This window comes from Gadus macrocephalus, chromosome 11 (genome assembly GCF_031168955.1).
Source record: "Gadus macrocephalus chromosome 11, ASM3116895v1".
Taxonomy (NCBI): Eukaryota; Metazoa; Chordata; class Actinopteri; order Gadiformes; family Gadidae; genus Gadus; species Gadus macrocephalus.
This window is the reverse complement of record NC_082392.1, coordinates 14,981,189-15,006,692: the sequence shown is the minus strand read 5'-3', so window position 1 is coordinate 15,006,692 and position 25,504 is coordinate 14,981,189. Positions and strand designations below refer to the sequence as shown.

The 25,504-nt window shown below is 42.0% G+C and overlaps 3 protein-coding genes across 3 annotated transcripts in view; 2 read left to right on the top strand and 1 right to left on the bottom strand.

Moving 5' to 3' along the window:
- Positions 1-718, top strand: part of rims2a (regulating synaptic membrane exocytosis 2a) — an 87,050-nt gene extending 86,332 nt beyond the window's left edge. The window contains 2 exon segments of the mRNA XM_060064873.1: positions 5-60; positions 189-718. Of these exon segments, the coding sequence (XP_059920856.1) occupies positions 5-60; positions 189-392 (260 nt within the window). The 3' untranslated portion in view covers positions 393-718.
- A 2,357-nt stretch (positions 719-3,075) lies between these two features.
- LOC132467478 (dendritic cell-specific transmembrane protein) lies at positions 3,076-5,964 on the top strand. The gene is made up of 3 exons (XM_060064791.1): positions 3,076-4,241; positions 4,339-4,671; positions 4,761-5,964. The coding sequence occupies exons 1-3, from the start codon at positions 3,195-3,197 to the stop codon at positions 4,830-4,832; spliced, it is 1,452 nt and encodes a 483-aa protein (XP_059920774.1). The 5' UTR covers positions 3,076-3,194; the 3' UTR covers positions 4,833-5,964.
- Positions 5,965-6,318: 354 nt separating this feature from the next.
- Positions 6,319-16,704, bottom strand: dpys (dihydropyrimidinase). Its single transcript, XM_060064790.1, has 9 exons — positions 16,252-16,704; positions 15,529-15,687; positions 15,054-15,233; positions 13,684-13,873; positions 12,784-12,940; positions 11,930-12,071; positions 10,189-10,331; positions 6,992-7,199; positions 6,319-6,756 (listed from the first exon to the last, which is right to left on the bottom strand). Exons 1-9 carry the CDS (start codon positions 16,501-16,503, stop codon positions 6,697-6,699), a joined length of 1,491 nt encoding a protein of 496 aa, XP_059920773.1. The 5' UTR covers positions 16,504-16,704; the 3' UTR covers positions 6,319-6,696.
- Between the last annotated feature and the right edge of the window lie 8,800 nt (positions 16,705-25,504).

Below are 25,504 nucleotides of genomic sequence, written 5' to 3'. Positions count from 1 at the left end.
GACCCTCTTTACCAGCAGCAACTGCCGTTTGAAGAGAGTCCGGGAGGCAAGGTTTTACAGGTACGACGTGTTGACTTATCTTTTGAAGTAATGAAACCATCCTGTATCGTACCCTGAAGACGATCTGAGTTGATGAGGTGGTTCTGATGGCACTCTTTTCTTTCCTCTTCTTCCTCTTCCTCTTCCAGATCATCGTATGGGGGGACTATGGACGCATGGACCATAAATCCTTCATGGGAGCGGTTCAGATACTGTTAGACGAGCTGGACCTGTCCAACATGGTGATTGGCTGGTTCAAGCTCTTTCCCCCTTCCTCATTGGTGGACCCTACACTGGCCCCCCTAACGAGGAGAGCGTCTCAATCGTCACTGGACAGTTTCTCGCGGTCATAGCAGTGAGCGGACTGGTAGCGTTGTTGTAGCAGCCAGTGTTGAAGTACAGGCCGCGTCTCGCCCCCCGGTTACACTGCATGCTTGATGTTGTGTCTTCTGAGCCTGTTGCTAGGGGTGTGAACATGACCCTGTGTTTTGAGCAAAAAAATAATAATTAAAGAGGTCGCGCACACGACAGGGCGCAGGGCAACGCGCCGCCTGGGGGCCAGACTCGCCAGGTGGCCGTCGTGGTCGTGGGTTTTTTGGAGGAAGCCGGAATGAACTCCTTAGCACGAGGAATCCGCCAGGTTCCGGGTTTTCATCCAGTTCCAAGCCATGAGGGATGGGCGGGGTGGGGGGGCGGGGTGGGGTGGTGGGGGGAGGGCGAGCAGTGGGTTCTGTCCTGGGAACCACACAAACTGTTCTGCAGGAGCCCTCTTTTTTTTTTTTTTCTTTCTTTTGAATGAAAAAAATGTACACAAAAAAGAATACCAACATAAATCAATCATATTTTTTGCTTTGAATTTTTTATTTATTTAGCTTTTTTCACTGTTTCCTTGTTTTATGTCAATGTACTTGCATCTGAAGGGGGGGTTAAAAAGTCCCTCGCCGGAAGCTTGGTGTGGCCTAGCTGTGTAGTAGAATGGAGTTTGGGAGTCTACTACCGGGGGAGGAATTGCGTCTGCCTGTATGACCCAGCCCAAACCCACCGAGAGCCCCCATAATGCTACAGGTCTAGTCTAGCCACATTGGAATATTCCGGAAAGACTTCAAGTCAAAGCCAATGTGTTAAGACTGGCATGGCTCCCATGAGGCCCCCCAAAAAGAACGGAAAGATAGAAAGAAAACATATTTCTCTCTCAGTTCATATATTGTACGACATTTAAATTAGTTACATTTTAGTTATTTTTTTGTTTTCGTTTTTTTGCATGGACAAAAAGTTAGCTGAATCTAAAAAAATTAACAATTATTTTCTTGAGGCTGCAACTTGCAAAAAAATAGAGAAAAAAACAAATACAACCGATCAGCCATTTTCAACAATTTATATTATTTTTTATGGTAAATTCACTAGTGCATGGTTTTCAAGGGGAGTGAATGCAACAGCGTGATAAAAAAAAAAGACAAACTCTTTATCATTTTTTGGTCCACAACACAGTCTGCATTTTGCAGATGTCCAGATAAGGACAAGTTTAAGGTTTTATTTTATTTAACAAATATGTTTATGTGACAAAAAGTGATGAAGATAAATGTAAACTATTTATTTCATTGTAAAAGGCACAAGCCTTATAAAGATAAACATTATGTGCAAATTGTACATTGTTTCTTTTAGTTTCTTTTCACCTCTATCCCAGGGTACTTACCATCGTACGATTCATCGCTACAATTGTTCGATCCCCTGATATTGCCAGATCTGAGGGACTGTTGTTTATTTTACAGTTCTGTATTCTTTCAGTATTTATTTCATTTGGGATTTGATTTGTTTGACAAGCATGTTGAAAAGGTTCTTCTGCAACATGGCTTGGGCACACCTTACAGTAACTCAGCATGTTTTGATAAAGATGATATTTGGACTTTTTGCAGTTTCTTGTACAGTGCATGTCAACTCCATTACTTTCCTCCCCCCTCACCTAAAATTGAATTCTACAACAAATTAGTTATTGGGCTTAACTGACCAATTGTCAACGTTTTATCAAAACATTCCACCCCTATGATCATATTTTATTTCGTTTTTGACATGGAAAATATTTTATATTTAACAGAGGTTGATGACACAGTTGTGATTGCAAGTGTATTTTATTTCAGTATTGTTGACTAACATGCAAAAATTATCTGTATTTATAAAAACAAGAGGTCTACATCGAATCCAGAGACAGCAAACATGAAAAGAGATGGATGTTGATAATTTTTTTCAGGCACTGTTGGTAAAGATGAGCTAATGACAAGTTCGAGTAACAAGGGATATTGCCACACGTTTTTTCCTTGTTTATGAAAATGAAATTAATTTTACTATATTTTTGTTAGTTTATTTAATGGCCAAGACCAGTCCATTTTTATTTTATTTTATATTTTTAGTAATTATAAGTGCTTCTCATGTCTGGGAAGTTTATAAATATTAAAGTTGCAGTATGTCTGAATGAAATTTAATTGAGGCATTATTCCTTTTCCATATTAAGCTCCTACGTTTTGATGTCCATTGAAAGCTTATTTGCTGTAACAAGCTATATATTTTGATTTCCATTGTACATAACTATAGATGTCAGGGTTTAAATAAAAAAAAGCTATCACAAATAGATCAGCAGTCTTTTGGAACAGAAATAATGCCTCAAATGATGACAAAGACATATGCTATTTATCCTTTCCAATGCCTTTTCTTTTTCTTCCTTTGGTGCAATGTGTTAATGCCAAGGCTATGTCTTGGTAAAGTATGGTTGAGTACAGAGATTTATGTAAGTTATTTTTCAAATTAAAATAAAAAATGGATATTACACTGACGCTGTGTGTTGGCTGACATCAACACGAACACTAGTTCACGCACATAAAGACGCCACAGATGGATAAATAAAGAATGAGCGAACGAGAGAAATAGAAAAAGACTGTAGACAACAGGAAGAGCACTTACGGAACTCAAGACAAATGGGAAGTGAGCAATGTCTTAGGGTTGAGTTGGGGCAATAGTTCCTCTTCCATTCATGTATAAGTAGAGGCAGCACAGGACACACGGCTTCATTCCACAAAGTCACACATTCACTACCATCCTTTAGCCAGGAGTGGTCGAATGATTCAACCATTGAACATTCATTTGAATGATTGACGCAAAGAGTGATGGCCTTCTCCGCACTGCAATGCTTTTCCAACGTGGGCGGGGTTGTGACAGAAGTTTACGTTACTGGCAGAATGGACGACCTTCGGAGAGGAGCCATTCTTGTAGTCACCTGCAGCCTGCTGAGCTTGCTCCTCGGCTCCCTGCTCCTCCTGTACCTCCTCTTCATGCGGGGCTACGAAGCGGTCGTAGCCTGCTGCATGGCCGGCTGCTTCTGCACTCTGATCAATGTCGCTTTCTGCCTCTCTAGAAGAGTGCGATGCATGGGAATACTGTTTGTCATCTCCTGCTTCATGAAGCAGAGTCGTAAGCTGCTTCTCATGGCCGGCATCAGTTTCGTCGTGCTCCGAATCATCCACAACACCATGGAGAACCTCACTGGCTTGGCCAGGAGCATGTTATGCAACCTCAAGGCCAAGAGGTTGTCCGTCTCCTTGGCACCGCTGGACAACTACATCAAAATGCTGAGATGGGTTCATAAGATATTCAAGCAGGTATTCGAGATGGATAACGGGTTGATCCAGTTTGACGCTGACTTGAAGGTTTCCGCCAAGGCGGACAGCAAGAGATTCAAGGAGAAGCTGGCAGATGCCAGGCACAATCTCAACCAGACGGTGACCAGGGCGCTGGCCGTGGTGCACACCATGAGGTCGGTGATGCACCAGTTGCTACCCGCCGTCAGCTTCCTCTTGCTCTTGTTCCTAATCGCGCTGCACGTGAAAAAGTACCGCGACAGCGTGAGGTACAAGAACAAGTTCATCAGCCCCAAATTTGTGGCGTTTGACGCCAGGGAGAAGGCAGAGGGAAGGCCTCACGTGCTGCCTCTCACGCCACAGGAGGAGAGGAAGTATATTTGCATCCCCGCCCTGCATTTCACCAAGTCGGAGGGGCGAGCCATGGTGAAGTATGGCATCCCAGTTTTTTCCCATTTCGTGTTGTGGGTCTTGTTTTTGGGTATCGATGCGTTAATGTACTGTTTTGTGAAGATCATAACCACACACTTGGCAGAGTTGGAGCCAATTAAAGTGCCACTGATAATGAAATACACAGTAAGTATCACTGATATCGCATCTTTGATTAATTGTTCTGAGTCTCCTGAGCCAGAGGAATAGCAGCTAAAAAACAATTTTTGCTTTGATCTCATAGGAAATCCAAACGCTTGTCGGTTTACGGACCAATGAAGGGCAGCAAACGTATGATTTCTCGTACAACATGACCTTGTTTGAGAAGGAGTGCCTTCCTCAGCCTAAGCTGCTGTTCTACAGCTCCATCGCCCCGCTGGCTTTCATTCTGCTCATCCTGCTCATCATGGCCGCCATGGCTTCCAAGCTCATGCAGCTTCGGCTTCTTATCTGCGAGCAATTCTTCTCCGAATCCTCAGAGGCGAGGGTGAAGTACCTTCATGCAAAGATCCTGAGGAAGAGACATAAAACTAAGAGGATCGATGATGACGTCACGTTGGGATCGTTCATTTTCAAGGTTTGCCTGAAACATATCATGTGGCACGTGTGTGATTGGGATAGATTTATAAAATGATTGTTAACATTTTGTTTTCTTTTTTCCCTTAGTTACATTTCTGGTGTCCACTGATCTTCGGGCCAAAGCCAAATGGATTGCATAAGGATTTTGTACTAAATTGACTGATAAGTTATTTCAAATAATTATATTATGTACATATTTATATTGACTTGTAATGGTGTTTGTAGACTATAATAATAATTATTGTTGATGTTGTTGACATCGTTGAAGTTGAAAGTACAAAAAATGCAGGCCTATTAAAAGTATGAAATAATATTATCTGTTATATTTTCCACTTTAAAATAGAAGCAATAAGCTTCCCTACTGAAGTATGACTCAATACTCCTGAATATTTTTTTGTCATATTGTAGACAAGATCAAACAAGGCATTAAAGGAAATGGAAATATCCATTGTATGTGATCATGATTCATTCATGGAAATTAGTACAAAGGTTATTGTAAGACAGATATGTCTGTAATGACATGTTGTTGGGGCTTTAGTTGTGCCATTATACAGTAACTAGATACTGGACTGGAAACACACTGTTTGCTTTCAACTGTTTTCTGACTGCAGCTGCTGTTGTGTCCGCCGTGTTCCAACACCACAAAAGGTAATGGATTGTAAATAATATGCAGAAGTGAAAGATCACGATATGCTATCTGTAGCCAGAAGTGCGAGCCAGAAGTGTGAATCTGCTCTACTTCTAAAGACAAGCCTTACCAACAACAAGCTACTAAATGTTGATATTCAATTTACCATAATTGATCCATACATATGATCTACAGATTGTAAAGCTAAATCCACTCTGTTTGTCTCCTCACCATGTTCATTTTTTATATGTTTTAATGAAAGCAGTTTTTGTTAACTTGCAGCGTTTTTTCTTGTCTGCGTTTGTTTCCTGCATTTGATCGGAGTTAGTAACATCTCCCCATAATCACCAAGCACTCTGTACTGAGGGGCCGGTGCTCAGAGAGCTTTATCAGTTAGCACCACACACAGATAACTGTCTCGCTTACATAATACGAGACAGATGTCCCTTTACATGGGCTGTGAGCAGCTACTCTTCTGGCACTCCTTCGGAGTCCAATAATTACTGCCCTGTACATCGATGCTCATCGATCATTCAACAGATCTTGTATGGATACAGTTTGATACTCGGATAAGTCAGAATACGATTGATCTTTTTGATCATTATTTTCTCCACATAAAATGTAATAATCAGTAAATAAAGATTAAGCAATGATTTTAGACCATTTAAATACAGGATGCCCCCCATTCAATGAACCACATCAAACCACAAAATGCTGCATGAGAGAGGAAGTGGCCCAGTGCTTGAATGAGTGCACCATTTGTGACTCACATATTGCCACTGACCCGTGTGGCAACCTGATAAACTCACATTATGTCTCAAACAGCCCTGTGGCAAATCACAACGCCAGCAATCCTACCCAATAGGAGGCCACTATGTGTGTCATGTAACAGCATGGCTAGGTTGTTTTACCATAGCAGGCATGCAGCCTCCTTACATGGGCATAGAAATGTGAATGTGAATATGCAAGTAAATATATAAAGGGGTGAAAGAGGAATGACGTCATACACAAACAAAGCAAGTTCTTTGGGTTTTCTTTTACAATACACAAAATAAAAACATTCAAGGCATTTTTGTAATAGTCATATTCAAGTTCATAATAACATTAATTCACTTTACCATGTTTGATTAGTAGTTTAATTTCAAGAAAATACAATTGTAATCTTTAGCCACAAAATGTAATTTGTTTAGATACCCTGGAAAGAAGCCCTGCCTCCCAGAAGTGCAGTAACCATGGCAAGGATTAGCTCAAGCAGTGAGGAACGAACATCCCCTATCTGTTCTTTCATCGGGTGAATTAAATACAGCTGCGTCATAAACTGGAGTAATATTGGCAACAGACGACAACAAAAGAGGCGTGACTCTTGAGTGCGCTGGTCCGATGTAGGTCACTGGCTCACAACGATATGACTTTGCCCTGGTATGGCTCTCTGACCACAGCTGTAGGCTGACACACCTGTCCAACACACAGAAAATACATTTCAGTTTGCATGTAGGTCACCGTAACAATAGTTATGGTCTGTAAAAGCTGCTGCACCACTCTCCCTGTGACTTCATATTTAATACTGTTCCATCTTTCTGAAGAGAAAAATCATGACTGTGGTTAAAAAGGGCTCTGCTCTCTGTGCCCTGAAAGGGGAATATTTTATGGTGTGGTGTGGAGAGACAGAAGAGAGACAGAAGGATCCCACCTGCTCCCTCTGCCTCACGCGCTTGTAGACAAACTCGGAGAACGGCGGCCGCGGGACGAAGCGGCCCGCCCCGGCCTTCACCGCCAGCTCCCCACGCTCGTACACCACCTTTCCCCGGGAGATGGTGACCACCGGGACGCCGTGGCACACCATGCCCTCGAAGATGTTGTAGTCCACCGCCTGGTGGTGCGTGCTGGCCGAGATCGTCCTGTGGTTCGAGGGAACATCCAGACACAATAAGATCAGAGTGGGGAAGGAGGACAACGTGGCTCGGATGGTTTCAGTCCGGCGTGTTGACGTGAGAATTTCCCTGGGTTAAACTTAAGCTTGATTCATTGGAGGTGAGGAAGGGCTGGCTGGGAGACCGAGAAGGTGCTGGTAGGTGTTGGAAGGCCAATGGGGGGGGGGCTGGGTGCTCATCCCTCTGACCTATGTTATATCCCCAATACCTCAAGATGGAGATGGACCTTTGTCATGTCCAAGAGTAGGGCTTTTTGAATAAGAGGTCCTGACTCCTGTGGTCACTGAAGCTCTGTGGTACTCATCTCAAGAGTTGGCTGCTTCCCCCGGTGTCCTGGCCAAAATGCCAACCTGAATCCGGTCCCACATTGGCTTCCTAAACGTCCCCTGGTCTTTCATTAGATTGCATCATTCCTCACCCATCCAGTATGAAAGCATTCTGGCTGCTGCTCGACACATTTGTGGATGAGGTGGCATATCCCCCCCCCCCCCCCCCCTCTCACACACACATACAGACACCCACTATGTAAAGCACTTTATAAATGCATTAATTATTATAAGTAGAACAATGCAAGGCTGAAACTTTCATCATGCATTGTTTAGGGATGTGCATGCGAGCTGCACACTTGGCTGGAAGGCTAACAAAGCTTTATATTATAGCTTCCTCCATGCCATCCAATGATGCTTATTGTAGTATATTTGATGGGGAAGTGCCCAGTTAGATCAGTAATAATGCCAGGCAAGTATCTTCTAAACAGCATAAATGTTATGCAAAGAAAAGACTTTACCTTAAGACATACGAGTACATTTCAGGACAATAAATATGGGACAGGACGATATAAATCCTTTCACTTCGCAGCATTAAAACCACTGAACAGAAACACACTTCCCATTCCGGGCAGGATACAGTACTACAAGGCCCACCATACCAAACTAATAGCCCTCGATTGCCCTGCATATTTCCCCTTAGCTTCAGAAGACAATAGAAGGATGATATTAAAGAGGCTGGAGAGCACAGGGAGTGTCTGCTTATCTAACCACCAGGATTCATTCCTGTCCCTCGCAGGTTGTGACAGCGGCAACAACCAGGGCACATTGGCTGCGCTGATCCACAGATGATTAGCCGACATAAACGTCAATGAGCTGTCGGCCCTGGACGACGGAAGGCATGTGTTTTTTTTCTTTTGCCTGCTGACAAACAGTACGAGGCAGGTAGGTACGCACGTGCACACCCACACACATGCATGCGCATGCATGCACGCACGCACGCATGTGCACACACACACATAAATGTGTGCACACAAACACACAAGCAAGTACGCACAAACAAAAACACACTCACCTTGTACCTATCAGCCACTATGGGTTATGTAAGGTAAGGGCTGCTGCACAGTAGCTCCTTGCATGCAAACATGATGTGTGTGTGTCTGTGTGTGTGAAATGATTGGATATGGATATGCATGAAGAATATGGTACACTGGCATATTGCATGCAAACGCTAGGCATGTAAATTTGTGTGCGCGCGCGTGCGTGCGTGTGTAAAACCACTTGGATGCATTCATTATGTTTTGGTTTTAATGTCGATGTATGCTGTCTTAGGCATGCTAAGTCGGCCTACATCGCCAGCAACCCCATTGAAACATCCAATAAAGTTAATAAAACAAACTGCATAATGTAAGTGAAGTTGAAGTTAATACCTCGACATATAACGTCTTTCTTAACAGCAACATCCTGATGTCTCAGCACTTCAGCTCTGTGCTGCATTACAATGTACCCAATATTAAAATAGAGAACACCTACACATTTTTAGGATGAAAAGGGATTCCTGCTTTAGCTTCCTTTTTTTAGACTTGACTATCTACCCACATCGTAAGCACCGGGCTATAAAGAGGCTTTGCATGTAAGCAATGACATGGGGGTGATGTCATCATGTGACATGTTGTTTTGCTGTGGGTAAAACCAACAAGCGTTAGTGCCTGGGCCTTTTTTATCGGGGTGGCAGGACATGAAACAATCCCATGCTCGCTCTAACCTCACATCCGTAGTTCACAAGCTGCACGTCGGAACGCCGGCGGCTGGATGTGAATGTCCCACACTCGCAAGACGCACTTTAAAAGCTAGCTCTGTTTCAGCTGCTTCATGATGGCTGAGAATGCAGGTGTGGGCGGGAATGGAAGGGGGGAGAAACTATAGCATGACAACAGCAGAGCTCTATTCTCTTAACATTAACAATATCAGAGCTCTATTCTAACATTAACAACAGCAGAGCTCTACTCTCTTAACATTAACAACAGCAGAGCTCTATTCTAACATTAACAACAGCAGAGCTCTACTCTCTTAACATTAACAACAGCAGAGCTCTATTCTAACATTAACAACAGCAGAGCTCTACTCTCTTAACATTAACAACAGCAGAGCTCTATTCTCTTAACATTAACAACAGCAGAGCTCTACTCTCTTAACATTAACAATATCAGAGCTCTATTCTAACATTAACAACAGCAGAGCTCTACTCTCTTAACATTAACAACAGCAGAGCTCTATTCTAACATTAACAACAGCAGAGCTCTACTCTCTTAACATTAACAACAGCAGAGCTCTATTCTAACATTAACAACAGCAGAGCTCTACTCTCTTAACATTAACAACAGCAGAGCTTTATTCTCCTTACATCAACAACATTAGAGCTCTATTATCTTAACATTGACAACAGCAGAGCTTTATTCTCTAAACGCAAACAACACCAGAGCTAAATATATTGCATCTTTACATGTTATGCACCATCACAGCGTGGTCTGATGTATGCCAAATCGTCGGCACTCATAACTTGACAGAAGAATTTGAAGTATGCATGTGCACAGATGGAACAATAAAGATAACCAAACACAAGTTAGGTGCAGCGTCTATGTCCCCTGTATCGTACCTCCTGTCTATGAAAGAAAGATATGTCCTTTAACCTTGTGGAATTGGGGTCCCAGACCAGCACGTCGGCATCAGAACCCGTGGCAATGCGGCCCTTTTGGGGATAGAAGTTGAATATTTTGGCCGCGTTGCTGCTGGTTACGGCGACGTATCGGTTTTCGTCCATCTTTCCACTGTGCTGAGGGAAAGACAAAGAACAGACTTGATTAGCCAATGCCTGTGCCAATGTAGGTGTTCATATCATGTGCCTGTATTGTTTTGAAGTGTTAGTACGTTTCTGCTTCTGTCAGCTGTGACACTTTACAAAACTGGTCTTATAATTAATATTACTGGTGGCTCACCGGGTACAGCGTGTACCATATAGGCTCAGTCCTAAACGCAGCGACCCGGGTTCGAGTCCTGCCCGTGGTCATTTGCTGCCTGTCCTCCCCTCTATCTCCCAAACCTTCCTCTCTATCTCACTCTATAATAAAGCATTAAAAAAATAAATAATCTTAAAAAAATAAAAAAAGAGATTACTTAATGCCGCAATAAGCATTTGCTAACAGTTAATTAAAAGTTAATTAATGGTTTACTAATCAATTACTAATGATTTAATAGGGGTCGTGTTAGGGTTAACCCTAATACATTAACCTTATGCTTGTGATAATGCTTATTACTGTTTTCAACTAGCATGAAATAATGGTTAATTAATATACCCATAGTGTAAAGTGTAATCATATCTCTTATAAAGAGGTAAACAAGCTCAATAAAACTTTAAACAAACAAAGGTTAAATTATACACTTTACTCCAAGTTGATAGACGTTGTTAGATGGCAATGTAATTTCTGTAGCGTGAAACTCAAAATATCAAAATTGACTCTCTGCTGCACTCAGCAAACTATTTTGGTTACCATGCGTCAGAAGTAGCCTACCCACAACAAAAGATGTGAAATGCTTTGTTATACTGCTGGGCTCAGCGATTCTGAGTGAGTCAGCAATCTCAACCATAGCGCAGGAAATGTTTCCGAAAACCTTCTTCAGCAAACACTAGACTGTGTTCATTATCAACCACATACTGTAAATGGTTGTTATTGATGAGGGACGGATCTTGAATGCAACTAAGTAAACCTTGAAAGCTTGAAGGCATGGTGTGTATGGTTTATAAACATCAAATATGTTTGCAGTACTATGTATATGTACATATGAATGCTTATCCCACAAACCTGAATTACAACTTGTTTATATGACCAGATTTCTGAAATACAATTCTTATTATGGTAAAACTGTAGTAGGACATTGGGCAGTACATGCATAATGGTCAACTATGATGCGTCAAAGAATTTATAGTTCTATATAGTATTCATATTTCATAACCTATTGCATATGATTTATCCTTCTTATGGTATAAAGTCTCTGCATAGAGAGATCCTGTCTCAGCCTATCAGATAGACATGAGACTGACTAACCATGAATATTCATCAGGAAGCTACAACCTTTGCCATTTTGAAATCGAGTAACATAGTTTAACATAGTAACATTCTTTATAAGAACAGGGACCTTTCTGAGGACAGCTCCAGTTGGGTCACCCTACATAACATCACATGGCAAAGGTTAGCCAACTGTTTGAAGTGTTCGCAGACAAGAAACCTCCAACATCAACAAACAAACCCCAAAGGGTATGGCACCCTGGCCCGATGTCAGTGATGTCGGTTGGTTGTTTGTTAGGACCGTGTGCGCGCACCTTTACTAAAGTCATCCCCCCGGTAGCACCCAGAAAGCCTTGAGGAGACATACCACGCCCTTCTCCCAGATGACAGACATCCGGTCCTCCACTCCGTTCACTCCATTGGGGATCTTGGTGAAGTCGTCCTTACCCAGAGCCTTCTGGCACACACTGAAGGTGCAGTTATCTGTCCCCGTCACACTCAGGTCATCACTGGGGAGGAGACAGTGGACATGCATGGCCGCTAAATGGAGCGCATTTATTAAGTGCTTTACTAACCTGTGGCCACTCAACTGCTTCAAAACCAGTGCATCCTGGTCACCCATTCATACACAGATTCACACACAGACAGTGGTGTCAACCATGCAAGACCACAGCCTGGTGGTCGGAAGCAGTTAGGGTTACAGGGGCCTTGCTCAGGTACACCTCAACACTATGCTAGGAGGAGCCGGGGATTGAACCAGCAACCTTTCGGCTGCCAGACAACCCGCTCCACCAGAATGAGGTATAGGATTAATAAATTAGTCTATGCGTTCATTCATTAATTCATTGATTAATTCATGACAAGGAACATAGTAGCTACCTATGACTGAACCTCCAAGTGGCACATACTCCTATACCTCCCCAACCCTTAAACAGAATCATACCTTTTAACTCTAGACTTCTTTTCATCAAGTAGTAATTTTTTTTTTTTCGCCTGGATTCAGATTAAGCAGCGCTGCATTAAGCTATTAAAAGCTATAAATAATGGCATAAATGTATTATTTTTTCACACATATGAATGTCTGTCTGTCAATGTCCAAATATATGTCTATGTATGGCTTTGTCTATGTATGTCTGTGTTGATCTATGTATGTCTATGTCTATGTATGTCTATGTATGTTTGTATATATATATATACAGTATACATATAGTTTATGTTTACTTGGCCAGCAGGTCCATGAGGTAACCAGGGGTGCTGGGGTCCGGTCTCAGGGGGGGGCCCATGACAAACCTGGCCGCGTGGGCCCAGTCTTTGTGCCAGCAGTGGGTACCATCTGTTCCCAGTCCGGCTGCGATGGGCTCCCCAAACACCACGCGCCCTGTGGAGGGGGGGGGCAGTGTAGCTCAGTGTTGCCTGTTCATGGCACCCCCTTTACTGGGATCTTGAGATGGTATTATTATAATAAAACAGTATGTGCTGCAATATTGTCATTACAATTATCAAAACATTTAGACTATTAATGCCTCAACAAACTTAAAAGGCGCTGTAGGCAATATTAAAGAGTTTTGAAGAGATAGAGCATGAAGAGCGGGAAGAGAGAATGATTTTGAAGCTAAACAAGCACAACAAGTCCCTTCTTTGAAAGGTGTTGAAATTTCACGCACCTGTGATCAACAAGCAAGACGGATCACGGAATCATGGAAGGGATGCCCTGATTGGTCAGAAATGAACCGGGAGCGGTCGAAAAGTCATGGCTCAAACAGAGGCAGGCGAAGCCAACTTAAGACAGATATACCCACAGTGCATTTCACTCACTAATAGCTGACGGCAGGGAACAATTAAACGGCACAAAAAAAGTGTATTTTTACTTTAAGTATTGTTACTGTTGATTTTACACAATCCCGTAAGCATTACCACTTTCATTTCACTGTACATACTGCATGTGTACATGATGAATAAAGTTATTGATTCTTTAATCTAAATTAAACAGACAAGTAGTGCTTCCAATAGACCTGAATGTTGAATTAACAGTAATTCAATGCATAAAAAAGGGCACTGACTCCGCCTCCTTATCCTGACAGTGCTGCAGGGAGGAGGAGGAGGCCCCGCCCCCCTTCTCACCGTCTCTGCGCGCGTTGGAGACCACCTTGGCGGCTGACTTGCTCATCACGTGGACCACGTACAGCGGACAGTTGACGGCGTGGGCAATGGTGACGGCCCTTTGGGTGGCCTCCGCCTCCACCGCCTCGGGGCGACACATCTCGTGGCCCTCGGGGCCCGTGATGCCCAGGGCCAGCATCTTCTTGGCCCCCTGTGGTGCAGCAGCAGGATGGTGGTGGTGGTGGTGGTGGTGGTGGTTGGGGCATGTCAAGATAAAGGTCACATGTAAAAGGTAAGGTGGGATAGGGGATTTGGTCAGGGATAGTGAAACTGCAAATGTACAAAATGTGTCTATGTCGCTGGAATTACAAGCATGTAAACCACTTTTGTCAAACCACTTTTCAGACACTGTTTGGTGTAGGCCTTTAGGTTTATTGTAATAAACAAAAACAGTCCCTGATTGATAGCTTTAAATTTGCTTTCACTCCCACTCAAAGCTCAGGGATTTACAGTTTATGTTTAGCCTTTGCTACCACCTAGTGGTGAAGGTCTGGTATGATGTCTTTAGGATCCTGGCCTGATCAACTTGGATCTTGGTTGCTGCACAAGGCAAGAGCTGCTAACATAGGCTAGCTTGTTATCAAAGCCTTACCATTAAGTCGTTTACACAATGCTTTCATAAAATAACTACAGCCAGTATTCATGTTAGTGAATTAAAAAATAACTGACCTCATGCAGAAACATATTCCTCTTAGTTGAATAATGTACTATACTAAAAATGCTCCATCAGTCATGCTTTATATGTATATATTTAACTATATATATAGATATATTTAACTATATATATATAGATATCTATATCTATATCTATATCTATATCTATATATATATATATATATATATACATACACACACATCTAGGACCATGTGTTTTCCCTGCTTGGTGTTTAAACATTGTAACCCTGATGTGGTGAATGATCACTCACCAGCAGAATCCCACTCAGTTACTTATTAATCCTGGAATGGCCAATGTTTATGTTTACTCATCCCCTGTCTGTGTAGAGGGGAAAATAAACTATACGATACCACCAGTTCTTCATGACCTTCTATCATGACACACACCAACACTAACATCCTTGGTAATGAGATGTTCTTACGTCACAACCACAACACACTCTACCTCCACATCTATCTTGGGGGTATTTGTGTTGTCTGTCCGTACTTACAATGTATCTGGTTCAGGAACCTCTGTGCTGCATTTAAAAGTGATTCATGCACAACAACATCTCTAAAACTCCCCCTCCCATGTATTATACCGCCATGTGATATGGTTTAGATCCCCATGGAAGACACAGTCCTGTTTTCTGCGGTGCGGACGTTCACACACGGACCTCTGCGATGAGGTCTCCGTTCTCGGCGTGGACCTGGGCGATGGCGCCGACCTCCTTGCACTGGGAGAAGGCCGAGTACAGCTCCTGGTCAGACAGCATGAACACATCCTTGTAGGCCATGAACATCTTGAAGGAGTTGACGCCCTGCTCCGCGGCCAGCGTGGCCATCTCTCTTTTGACCTGGGAGCAGTATGGGGCGAGAAAGCATTTCCGCAATGCAAGGGAAGGGGACTCTTTGCTTAGTTGTCATCTTTTGTATTTTATTGTCTTGGCAAGAACTTGCAAGAAAATAAGAAACGTCCCAAATATGTCGGTGCTCAAATTTTATGTTAAAAAAACTACTAATGCAGTTTATGATTTATTTTATCGCTGAAGGTTGTGTGTGGAGCCAAATCAAGCCAATAGTGAATTTGATTTGTTTGACTGCTTTTGTGAATGGACCTGTGTCCTATGCCCTGTGACCTGTGACCTGTACCTGCTCGCACCACCACGTGACGGCCACGTGCAGGGAGTAGTCGCAGCAGACCTTTGGGTCGGCCGTGCTGCGCCAGCGATCGTACGCCTCCAGCAGCGACGTGCCCTTCTGGGGGATCACGAAGTCCATGATCATAGTGGTGCCTCCGGCCAGGGCCGCCTTACAGGGATGAGTGCGAACACACACACACACACACACAATCATTAACTTGCGTACGATTAATGGTTACAATGAGAAAGACGATATTCTCATCGATGTACCTAGTAACTAAATGTATTTATAGTTTGCAACTCGAGTCTTGACATGCAAGTGGAGTAGGCCTAAATGTAAATGGCAAACTTCGTTGTAGTCACCTTGAAAATGTCCATTCATTTTTTTCTGCAAAAGTTAAGGCAACCACTTTATCTAAACTCTACGGAGGCCAATAGTTAGTATTAAAACCGTTTTGGGAAGGGGTCGAAGGACCTATCAGCAAAGTTTCCTATAATTTTTTGCCCATGGATGTGTGATATATAACTCCATCAACGTCCTGGGGGTCCCCCTTTCCCCTAGCGAGTAGCATACATAGAGCATGGCAGAACTTACTGAACGTCTTATTTTGGGCTAAGCCCCCCTAAAGGTACCATCCTACATCGCCCCCGCTGCCCGCAGACTCGGGTGGAGAGAGAGACATGCATTGGAAAGGCATACGAAGCATGATCACACATTCTCTGTTAGGCTTACCTTAGTACCGATGTAGAAGTCATCCACTGCTTTGGTGCCCATGAATGCAAGCTCCATGTGTGTGTGGGTGTCGATGCCGCCCGGCATTACAAGCATATTCGTTGCATCGATAATCTGAGCTCCAGCAGGGACTTTAAGATTGCGTCCAATGTCTGCTATTTTTCCATTTTCAATGTAGACGTCACTCATAAAAGAGAGATCTTCGTTCACAACCTTTCCTCCTTTAATCAGGATTCTTGTTCGGCCGTCCATCTTTCCGAAATAAATCAAACTTCAGGAAGGAAAAGTCAAACTGTAATCGATAGGCTGTCTCCAAATTATGAAGGTTTAGTTGCACCGAAATGAGAAACGGCAGTGGCAGAGGAAACGAAGAGTTGTGCAACAGTTCACTTCATTAACCACGCAGAAGCACGTTAGAGACCATCCACAGTATTGCGAAACTAAAATGCAAACACAGGCACAGACATGCTAGAGTAACATCAGCACGTCAGCAAAATAAACAGGCGTCAGCTAAAAAAACGCACGGGGAAAAAAATAAATAAATAAAAGATGTCAATAGAATCAACTCATTTATCAATTGACATCCAATGCGGATGGCTATAACGGTTGTAACAAATGACAACATATATTTCACAAATGTAGGGCTTTTTGTTAAAAAAGTATTTATATTCTTATTTTGTAGGCCTATATTGGCGCAATGCAATGGAAACTTTTTGCAACATTGTTGCATTGCATGACTCAAGGAGAAGTAACAAGGAACACGTGAGTTATTCAGAGATACGAGGCACATGGACATGCACTCTTGAGGAGGCTCATGATGAATCTGCCGAATCCAGGTAAAAGTCCATCAGTATGGGCAGGATGGTAAATAAGCCACGCCCACAGGGTCTGATTTAACCCAGTTAACCATTGCATTTTAAATGTTGTGTTAACCACATGTACAAGCAGAAACTAATCAAAACTGGTGTTAGCACTGCGAATGGGAGGCTAATGAGGTAATAATGTTACAATAATTAATTTACCATCAACACGCAATGCACTTGTATTTAAACCTTGACATACTAGAGGTTATTTATCTACCAACCGTTCATCTTTTACTGTGTTGGGCTCTGAAACCGTGTTGTCGAAGGAGAAGGAGATGAGAAAGGAGGTTAATCAGTTTCTTAAAGAAGGATGAGTCTATCCGGCCATCTGCCATGGATTCGTCCTGTGTCAAACAGGCAATGGACACACTGATTGGCAATACACCAGAGCCATGATCCAAAAGCCTTTACATCCCCGGGCGGCTGCAGCACGTGAGCAACACAACCAGGCAACATCAAGGCGACCGCCCCGAAAACCGCCTCGATGATGCGCATCACTGATTGATTGGTGATTTGACCAATCTTTTTTCCCCTTTAAAAATCCCTGCATTTAAGCGCCTATTTTGTTGGGAAAATGCTAATCGCTTTCATTTTGAGTCTATTTTTTTTTACAAATGAATAGTAAACAAGCAGTGGGCAAGTAAATTATTGAATAGGGGGATGACTTTTATCTTATGATTTATTAATGGGGTGCGCACATTAGGTGTTCAATTGGTTGATAGAGCACCCTCTAGTGTACACTTTGTGTATTGACAGTATTCATTGAATTCAGTTCGCAATATATTGGCATGGTGTGTGCCTGAAGCATTAGGAAAACAGAGCAAAAGCATGTTGAGGCCTTTAACCACGTCTTTACTTGTCACTGAACCCTTCTTACCCCAACCTCACCCTAACGTCACCTAAACTCTCGAACCTAATCATCTCTAACCTAAACTTAACTAACTTTCAAGCTAGACAAATGATTTCTTACCTTCATACCTAAACTCTCTAACTAAACCATCTCTAACCAACCATCTCTAATCCTGAGCGTAACCATATTTAACAGAAACAAAATGTGTCCCATATTTATCTCCCACCGGGGAATGAAAGAAATAATGAGAGATGTATTTATTTATTAAACAGGGACACTGCTCATTAATGGACAGAAGTGCTGTAGTCTGTAGTCTGTAGTAAATGTATTTAATTGTTTACTTTTGGCTTTGTTAAAGATTGAAAGTACAAAATTAAATGTCCTTTACTAGCCTCTATCTATGGTATACAATGTGAAGAGTCAATTAGATAAACGTTTAATGTTTGAGGATAATATAACCTTTACCTTATGTTTGTCCTTGTTATACCATCAATATGTTTCAAATCTAGACAAACACAAAGATAGAGGTTCACTTGATGAATTCAAATAAACAGAATGACTATTGTGACAGTGAACCAGTGACTGATGGACTGAACCAGTGAGTCTGATAATAATCCTAACATTGATACAGCTATCTCTAGACTGAGTACAGCCACACTACTAGGGGGAAGGGGCAGACGTCTCAAATAAGCAGATTCAGTGGTTCAAAAGTGTTGCTCATTAAACGTTAAATAAACCTCGACAACAACGGGCAGACTTGAGATAAACCACTGATATCCCTGGAGCATGTGTCTGCCCCTCTTTTCAGGAAGAGAGAGAGAGAGAGAGAGAGAGAGAGAGAGAGAGAGAGAGAGAGAGAGAGAGAGAGAGAGAGAGAGAGAGAGAGAGAGAGAGAGAGAGAGAGAGAGAGAGAGAGAGAGAGAGAGAGAGAGAGAGAGAGAGAGAGAAGAGAGAGAGAGAGAGAGAGAGAGAGAGAGAGAGAGAGAGAGAGAGAGAGAGATTAACATTTCCCTACCGCTGCTGTGGATTGGGTGTCGGTGGCTCATCAGCCCAGACAACTTTTCTCACACACACTGGCTGGTGTATTACATGAGGAAGCAGAGACACATCGCAGAGAGAGGGGAGAGACAAAGATGCGTGGGCCTGTGAGATAACAGGCACGCACGGGGGCTTAGGAGTACCTAACCTTCACAGTTGTGAATAAACAATAACATCTGACTTAAGAGGATTTACATAAGATGAGAGGAGTAATCAGAGAGAGTGGAGGAGAAAAAAACAAAAAAAAACAACAACAATGAGGCCGCAATGGCATCTCAACAGTCTCTCCGTATCGCGGAATATAGGGTGAGGGAGGGGGGGGGTGGGGGGAGTTGCGTTTCGGTTGGATTTAGAGGAAAGCCGTCGTTATCGTTTTTTAGCTTTCCTCTGTTCGTTCTGCAAACACGGAGATGTCAAGTCGTCTCTCCGTAATGTGAGATCCAGTGAATACACAGCCCCAGACACGGATAACACTCTGACATCTAAATGGGAGCCATGAAGAAAAAGAGATAGAACGTGACACAAAATGCTCTTCTAGGCAGGTGATCAACGTGGAGTCAGAACACAGAGCGGTGTGGTGGCGTGCGTGTTTAAACCTCTTCACCACACTGCGGGTCAACCTCCACACAAGTAGGCCTATATTCAGCATGAAGGAGGTGCAGGCTATGCAACATAGGAAAATGAAAATCAACTGTGTATCTATCTTCCAATGGTAGTTCATCATATTCTCAGTATAATCCCAACTAATCATGGATAGAATATATACTAAACTCTAAAGATAGGCCTATGTTTGAAGTAAAAAAATATTAATTGCATTAATTTACTCAGCATCCAGTAGATTTTTCTGAAATCGCCATTTCCTCTGTAATGGTTATCATAAAGTGTTCAAAGAGTGGCAGAATATGACGGTTCATCCATGCCTACAAAATGAGCGTCCAAGCCTGCACAGCAACTGGTTTGAGGCCAGATGGCGCTGTCCCCCTCACCTTAAAGAAACGAATGGAATGTGACGATTATCCATATTTCTGAAATATAAATGTGGAGACATTTAGAGGCAACACTTACATATTAATTGAAGGTTTATATTATATATAGGTTTTATACATTTTATTTTATTTGTAATTTATTTTATTTTATTCATAATGAATTTAAAATAAATGCATGAGTATATTCAGTTAAGAATGATTAGAAGGCATATGCCTCTTTTTTTAATTATTATTGGATATTCATGAATGAGAAGAAATTCAAGGAAACTGATGATAGAAATAAAACTCAAACCCAGCAGTGCTATTGAGCTAAAACGCTGCATGTGATCTGTTTGTGAGTATGTGAGAACCTTTGCTTCAGAAATGATCCAAACAGTAGTGATGGACCTGAGCGGATATAGCTGTTGATTCACCCTGGCACAAATAAAGATGCAGTCCACAAAAAAATACATTTGTCATTAGTATTGTTGCAGCTCAGGCATCGCAAGGCAGCCGTCAAGCAGACTCTAAAAAATGTTAAGCTTCCAACAATGGGAGGAAGAAAAATGTGAAGGGAAACAATTAAATTACGCCTTGCATGAAGTTTGCTTTTCATTTTGTGAAGCAAATTTAGTGCCATGGTTAATCATTATGCTGTTGAACACGATTTGCAAAAATATTCAAGAGCTTTATGTGCCTCACTGCCCCTTCTGTATTGAAAAATAATGGGCCTCTATCCAATTAAAAACTGCATTAAATCTCTAAAGTATTACATGCACTTTACTGGTATCTCTCTGATTAGGCTGTTCTGAAAAAAATAAAGCTTTGAATGACTGACTTCCTTTCAAATCTAGTTTTGCAGTTAAGGATTTTGTGGATGCGATGTGTGGATATATTCTGGATTTGGAAACAGAACATTGTTAATGCTACAATCTTCTTCGATCTTCAATATTTGATACACATATGGAGATGGCTTTAAACTGTAGCTAATGTTTAAATATATTTTAGAGCCATGAATAAAAACCTGGTATTATATTATATTACATTAACTTAGGCAACTATGTCTCTTAATGTCACAGTCCATAAATATCATTATTTGATTCATACATTTCATCTCAGCTGTTTCAGTTTTCCTAACATTTATTTCAAAGAATGGGCATGCAGGGTTAGGGACTTTTTTAGCCGTTAACAGTTAACCGTATTGGCAAAAAAACAAAATTAGAGGTGTTCTCTGAGTGTAGGTAAACTCATGAAAAAGAAGCAGTATCCATGCTTGCTGTAACGTTTTGATGCGATCATTGATAGGCAGTGATTCATTGTTCTGCACCAGAGCCGGCTGTCCAACATGTGAATGAATGATTTATGTGACCATCTGCTTTGTTTTGATCCTAATTTTATTTTCTCCTTTTGTGGGATGTCTTCAGATGTCAACACTTTTGGTTACAAACACACACATGTACACACACACACACACGTACACACACACACACACACACACACACACACACACACACACACACACACACACACACACACACACACACACACACACACACACACAGACACATACACACACACACACACACACACACACACACACACACACACACACACACACACACACACACATACACACACACACGTATACACACACACGTATACACCAACACTCACACACACACACACACACACACACACACACACACACACACACACACAGAAACACACACACACACACACACACACACACACACACACACACACACACACACACACACACACACACACACACACACACATACACACATTCTGTACTCTGTTATATTATCATGTAATGTACAGAAACATTTCAAACACAAATAGCATGAATGCACCCAGTCACACGGACAGAAAATTAACACAAAACAAACATACATGCACAAGTCTGAAGTAAAAATATTCAGCTCCCAGTCCATTTCTTTCTTAGTCCCATGTCTTCACACCCTCACTCTTTGAAACTGACCAAATTATGATTAGAAGTAACAAGTAGGTTAGTTGTACAACAGACTCTCTCACACTATCTATTTGTGCTAATTAAAAGATTTGCAACTACATGTGTCTGCAGATAATCAAAATGTCTGCTGCCGCAGCTCTCCCAGATGCAGGGTCCCTCTAGAGCTTATGTTCTGCTACCATCTCATGTTTGTTTAGAATTAATCAATCTATTCACAATTGAGTTAATTAATTAGTGTTTTAATGCTACTCTTTATAATTGCAGTCAGATGAGTCTGCCGACAAAGCAATCACATTAATGCAAATACAACAGATAATTGTTATCCAAACTTCCTCGGTAGCAAGAGGGAGTCGTGGTCCTTCCGCTTGTCGCCACCAGATGGCACCATTGAGCAGCCTTTTAACCTCTTGGATATTGGTTCAATTAGTTGTTTACATACGGTCGGTCCCTTTAACTTAGTTTGCATCCACTTTGTGGAGAGGGTGATATGGGGGTGCCTATGACGCCTTCAGTTGTCTATTGCCTGCTACAATGACGAGCTACCCACCAAATTCTGGGGAATATTAAAGGTCAGTGTTTTTCTGCTGAAATCAGACCCCAGAGAAATGCGTCCTATTGAGAAAGAGCAATATTAACATTTATCAAGTGTAAATCAGAGGGAAACATATTTTCTGTGTTTCTTTGCTCTCCAGATAATGTTTAGAATGTATTTGATCACAACACCAACACTATGACCTTATATACTTCTTTCAGTAAATGTCAGGGTTTGTGTGCTATTCTTGCACATTATCTAAAAAGGTTGCATATATTTTATAACACACACACACACATAAGCTGTGTAATAAATAACATTGGAACTATAGCTTCAGATGAAATCCAAAGAAGAAAGAATTAAATCTCTTGAAATTAACTTAAATACCTAATGCTATTTTAATATGCTGTTTAATTGCCAAAAAAGACCATGAAAGCAATATAAATTAATAATATTATATTATTATTGCAACAAGTAAACCACTAAAAACAGGTCCTAGTCCCTCAATTCTATTCACGCATCCATCAAACCGATTCATCATCATCATCATCATCATCATCATCATCATCATCATCATCATCATCATCATCATCATCATCATCATCATCATCATCACTATCATCATCATTGCCAAACCCCATACAATTTTACTATACTCGGTTTACTATATTGTGTGTGTGTGTGTGTGTGTGTGTGTGTGTGTGTGTGTGTGTGTGTGTGTGTGTGTGTGTGTGTGTGTGTGTGTGTGTGTGTGTGTGTGTGTGTGTGTGTGTGTGTGTGTGTGTGTGTGTGTGTGTGTGTGTGTGTGTGTCGGTATTTTCAGGGATATTCTTGCATCATTATACATTCCCTCAGCCAGAGCCATTATTCCCTCATCTCTGTACTTTATCTCCTGTGATGATCGGAGCGGATAGATTTGACAGCTGAATAAATATGCAAACAGTGCTGCATGCTACCACATTTCACCACAGACTCTCCACCAGACAATCAGATTCAGCCATATAGAGAGATCACAAGAGATCGTAATGGCACTCTTGAAGGATTTTGATGAATGCTATTTTTTCCAGCATCCCCTCTTGATAAAGTGTCGATATTGTCCAAAAAAGCGAGAGCCGGTGATTTTCTCATTCTTTTAAACTAATTGGAAATCTCTTTTGAGAAACGCAATTGTTGATCTGTTCTTATCTAATCTGCATTAGAAGTAAAGATGATTCAGTCTTTAATTATTCAAATTATCCAAGTGCTCTTATTTCATTCTTCCTCTTCAGCAGCATCCTAAAAAAAAATGTAGGCCTAGTTTTAATAAACATACATTCATATCAAACAGTGGTTTAGTTTTTTTGTCTTTAATTCAGATGATAAAAACGCACCTGTCTAGCACGTTTCTACATAATATTAAAAAAAAACGATAGCATTTTTTAAATAAAAGATTGTATTTCAGCTGTATTCAAGAGAAGAGATTATAACGGGGGACAGATAAAGCTGTACAAATTAAAAAGGAAGAAGAAATATTTTTTTATAAGTGTGTGTAGAAAAATATTTGAAAGATATTTCTGGAAAATAAGTGAAACAAACACATTTTTGATTGTAATGTATTTGGACCTTCCTCATCACAGTCTATTGTACCAGTGGAAGACTAGCCGGATATGTGCTGCCTCCTTACAGCGTACTACTGAGTATCTAAGCTTTAATACTTTGGGGTTTTGCCTGGCCCCCAATTCCCAGAATGCTTTGAAACATGTAAGTCTCTTTTCAATCATTTTTTTCCCGAGCATGGCATCGATATTGGCTCCGTTCGGCAGAGGAGGTGCTTTGGTGCCTCGTTTGGAACGAACTGCCATGGGAGGGGCTGGCCTGACCCGGCTTCGGCACACGAATGAAAAGAGGAGGAAACAAAAAGGCGACTATATTTAACCAAATCTCCCAGCTTACTCGGAAAACACACGATAATGATATCCTCTTTACGCTCCTTGCCGCAGAATTACAGCCTCGCGTGGCAGCAGGGGCCAAGCTCAGAGACCAGAGAGTGGAGAAGACCCACGCAGTTATTACAATCATCACATTGTTACAGCGGCTGTGGCCCCTCTCACCTTATTTGGTCAAGAGACCAACAGCAGGAAATTAGCAATTAATGGAACGATGTACAGTGACCCATCCTGGGGAAAGAGGACCTTTTTTTAAATGAAAGTAACATAACATAATTGTGTGTGTGTGTGTGTGTGTGTGTGTGTGTGTGTGTGTGTGTGTGTGTGTGTGTGTGTGTGTGTGTTTGAGTTTGCGCCATGTGTGCATCTTTGTGTGTCTGTGTGTGTGGAGGGGGACTGATGTATGTTTTTGCATGCACGTGTGTGTATCTGGAAGGGGTGATGTGTGTGCGTGTTTGTGTGTGTTTATATATGTGGGTATGTGTGTGTGTGCGTGTGTGTATCTGTATATATGTGTGTGTGTGTGTGTGTGTGTGTGTGTGTGTGTGTGTGTGTGTGTGTGTGTGTGTGTGTGTGTGTGTGTGTGTGTGTGTGTGTGTGTGTGTGTGTGTGTGTGTGTGTGTGTGTGTGTGTGTGGAGGGTGGGGAGGGGGGATGATGTATGTGTATGTGTGTGTGTGTGTGTGTGGGGGGGGGGGTGCGTGTGTGTGTGTGTTCATATATGTGGGTATGTGTGTGGGTGTGTGTATCTGTATATATGTGTGTGTGTGGAGGAGGGTAATCTATTTGTGTGTGTGTGTGTGTGTGTGTGTGTGTGTGTGTGTGTGTGTGTGTGTGTGTGTGTGTGTGTGTGTGTGTGTGTGTGTTTGTGTGTGTGTGTGTGTGTGTGTGTGTGTGTGTGTGTGTGTCTGTGTGGAGGGAGGGGGGTTGATGTACCTGTGTTTGTGTGCGTGTGGGGGGGGGGTGCAGGATTATTTTTCTCTCTGTCCTAGTGGCTGCTTGCTGGTTCTCTCTGGGGGTTGTTGACAGTAGTTTACCTTTGTTGTTTTCAGAGAAACTGCAGACATTATCCATCCAGTCATTACAAG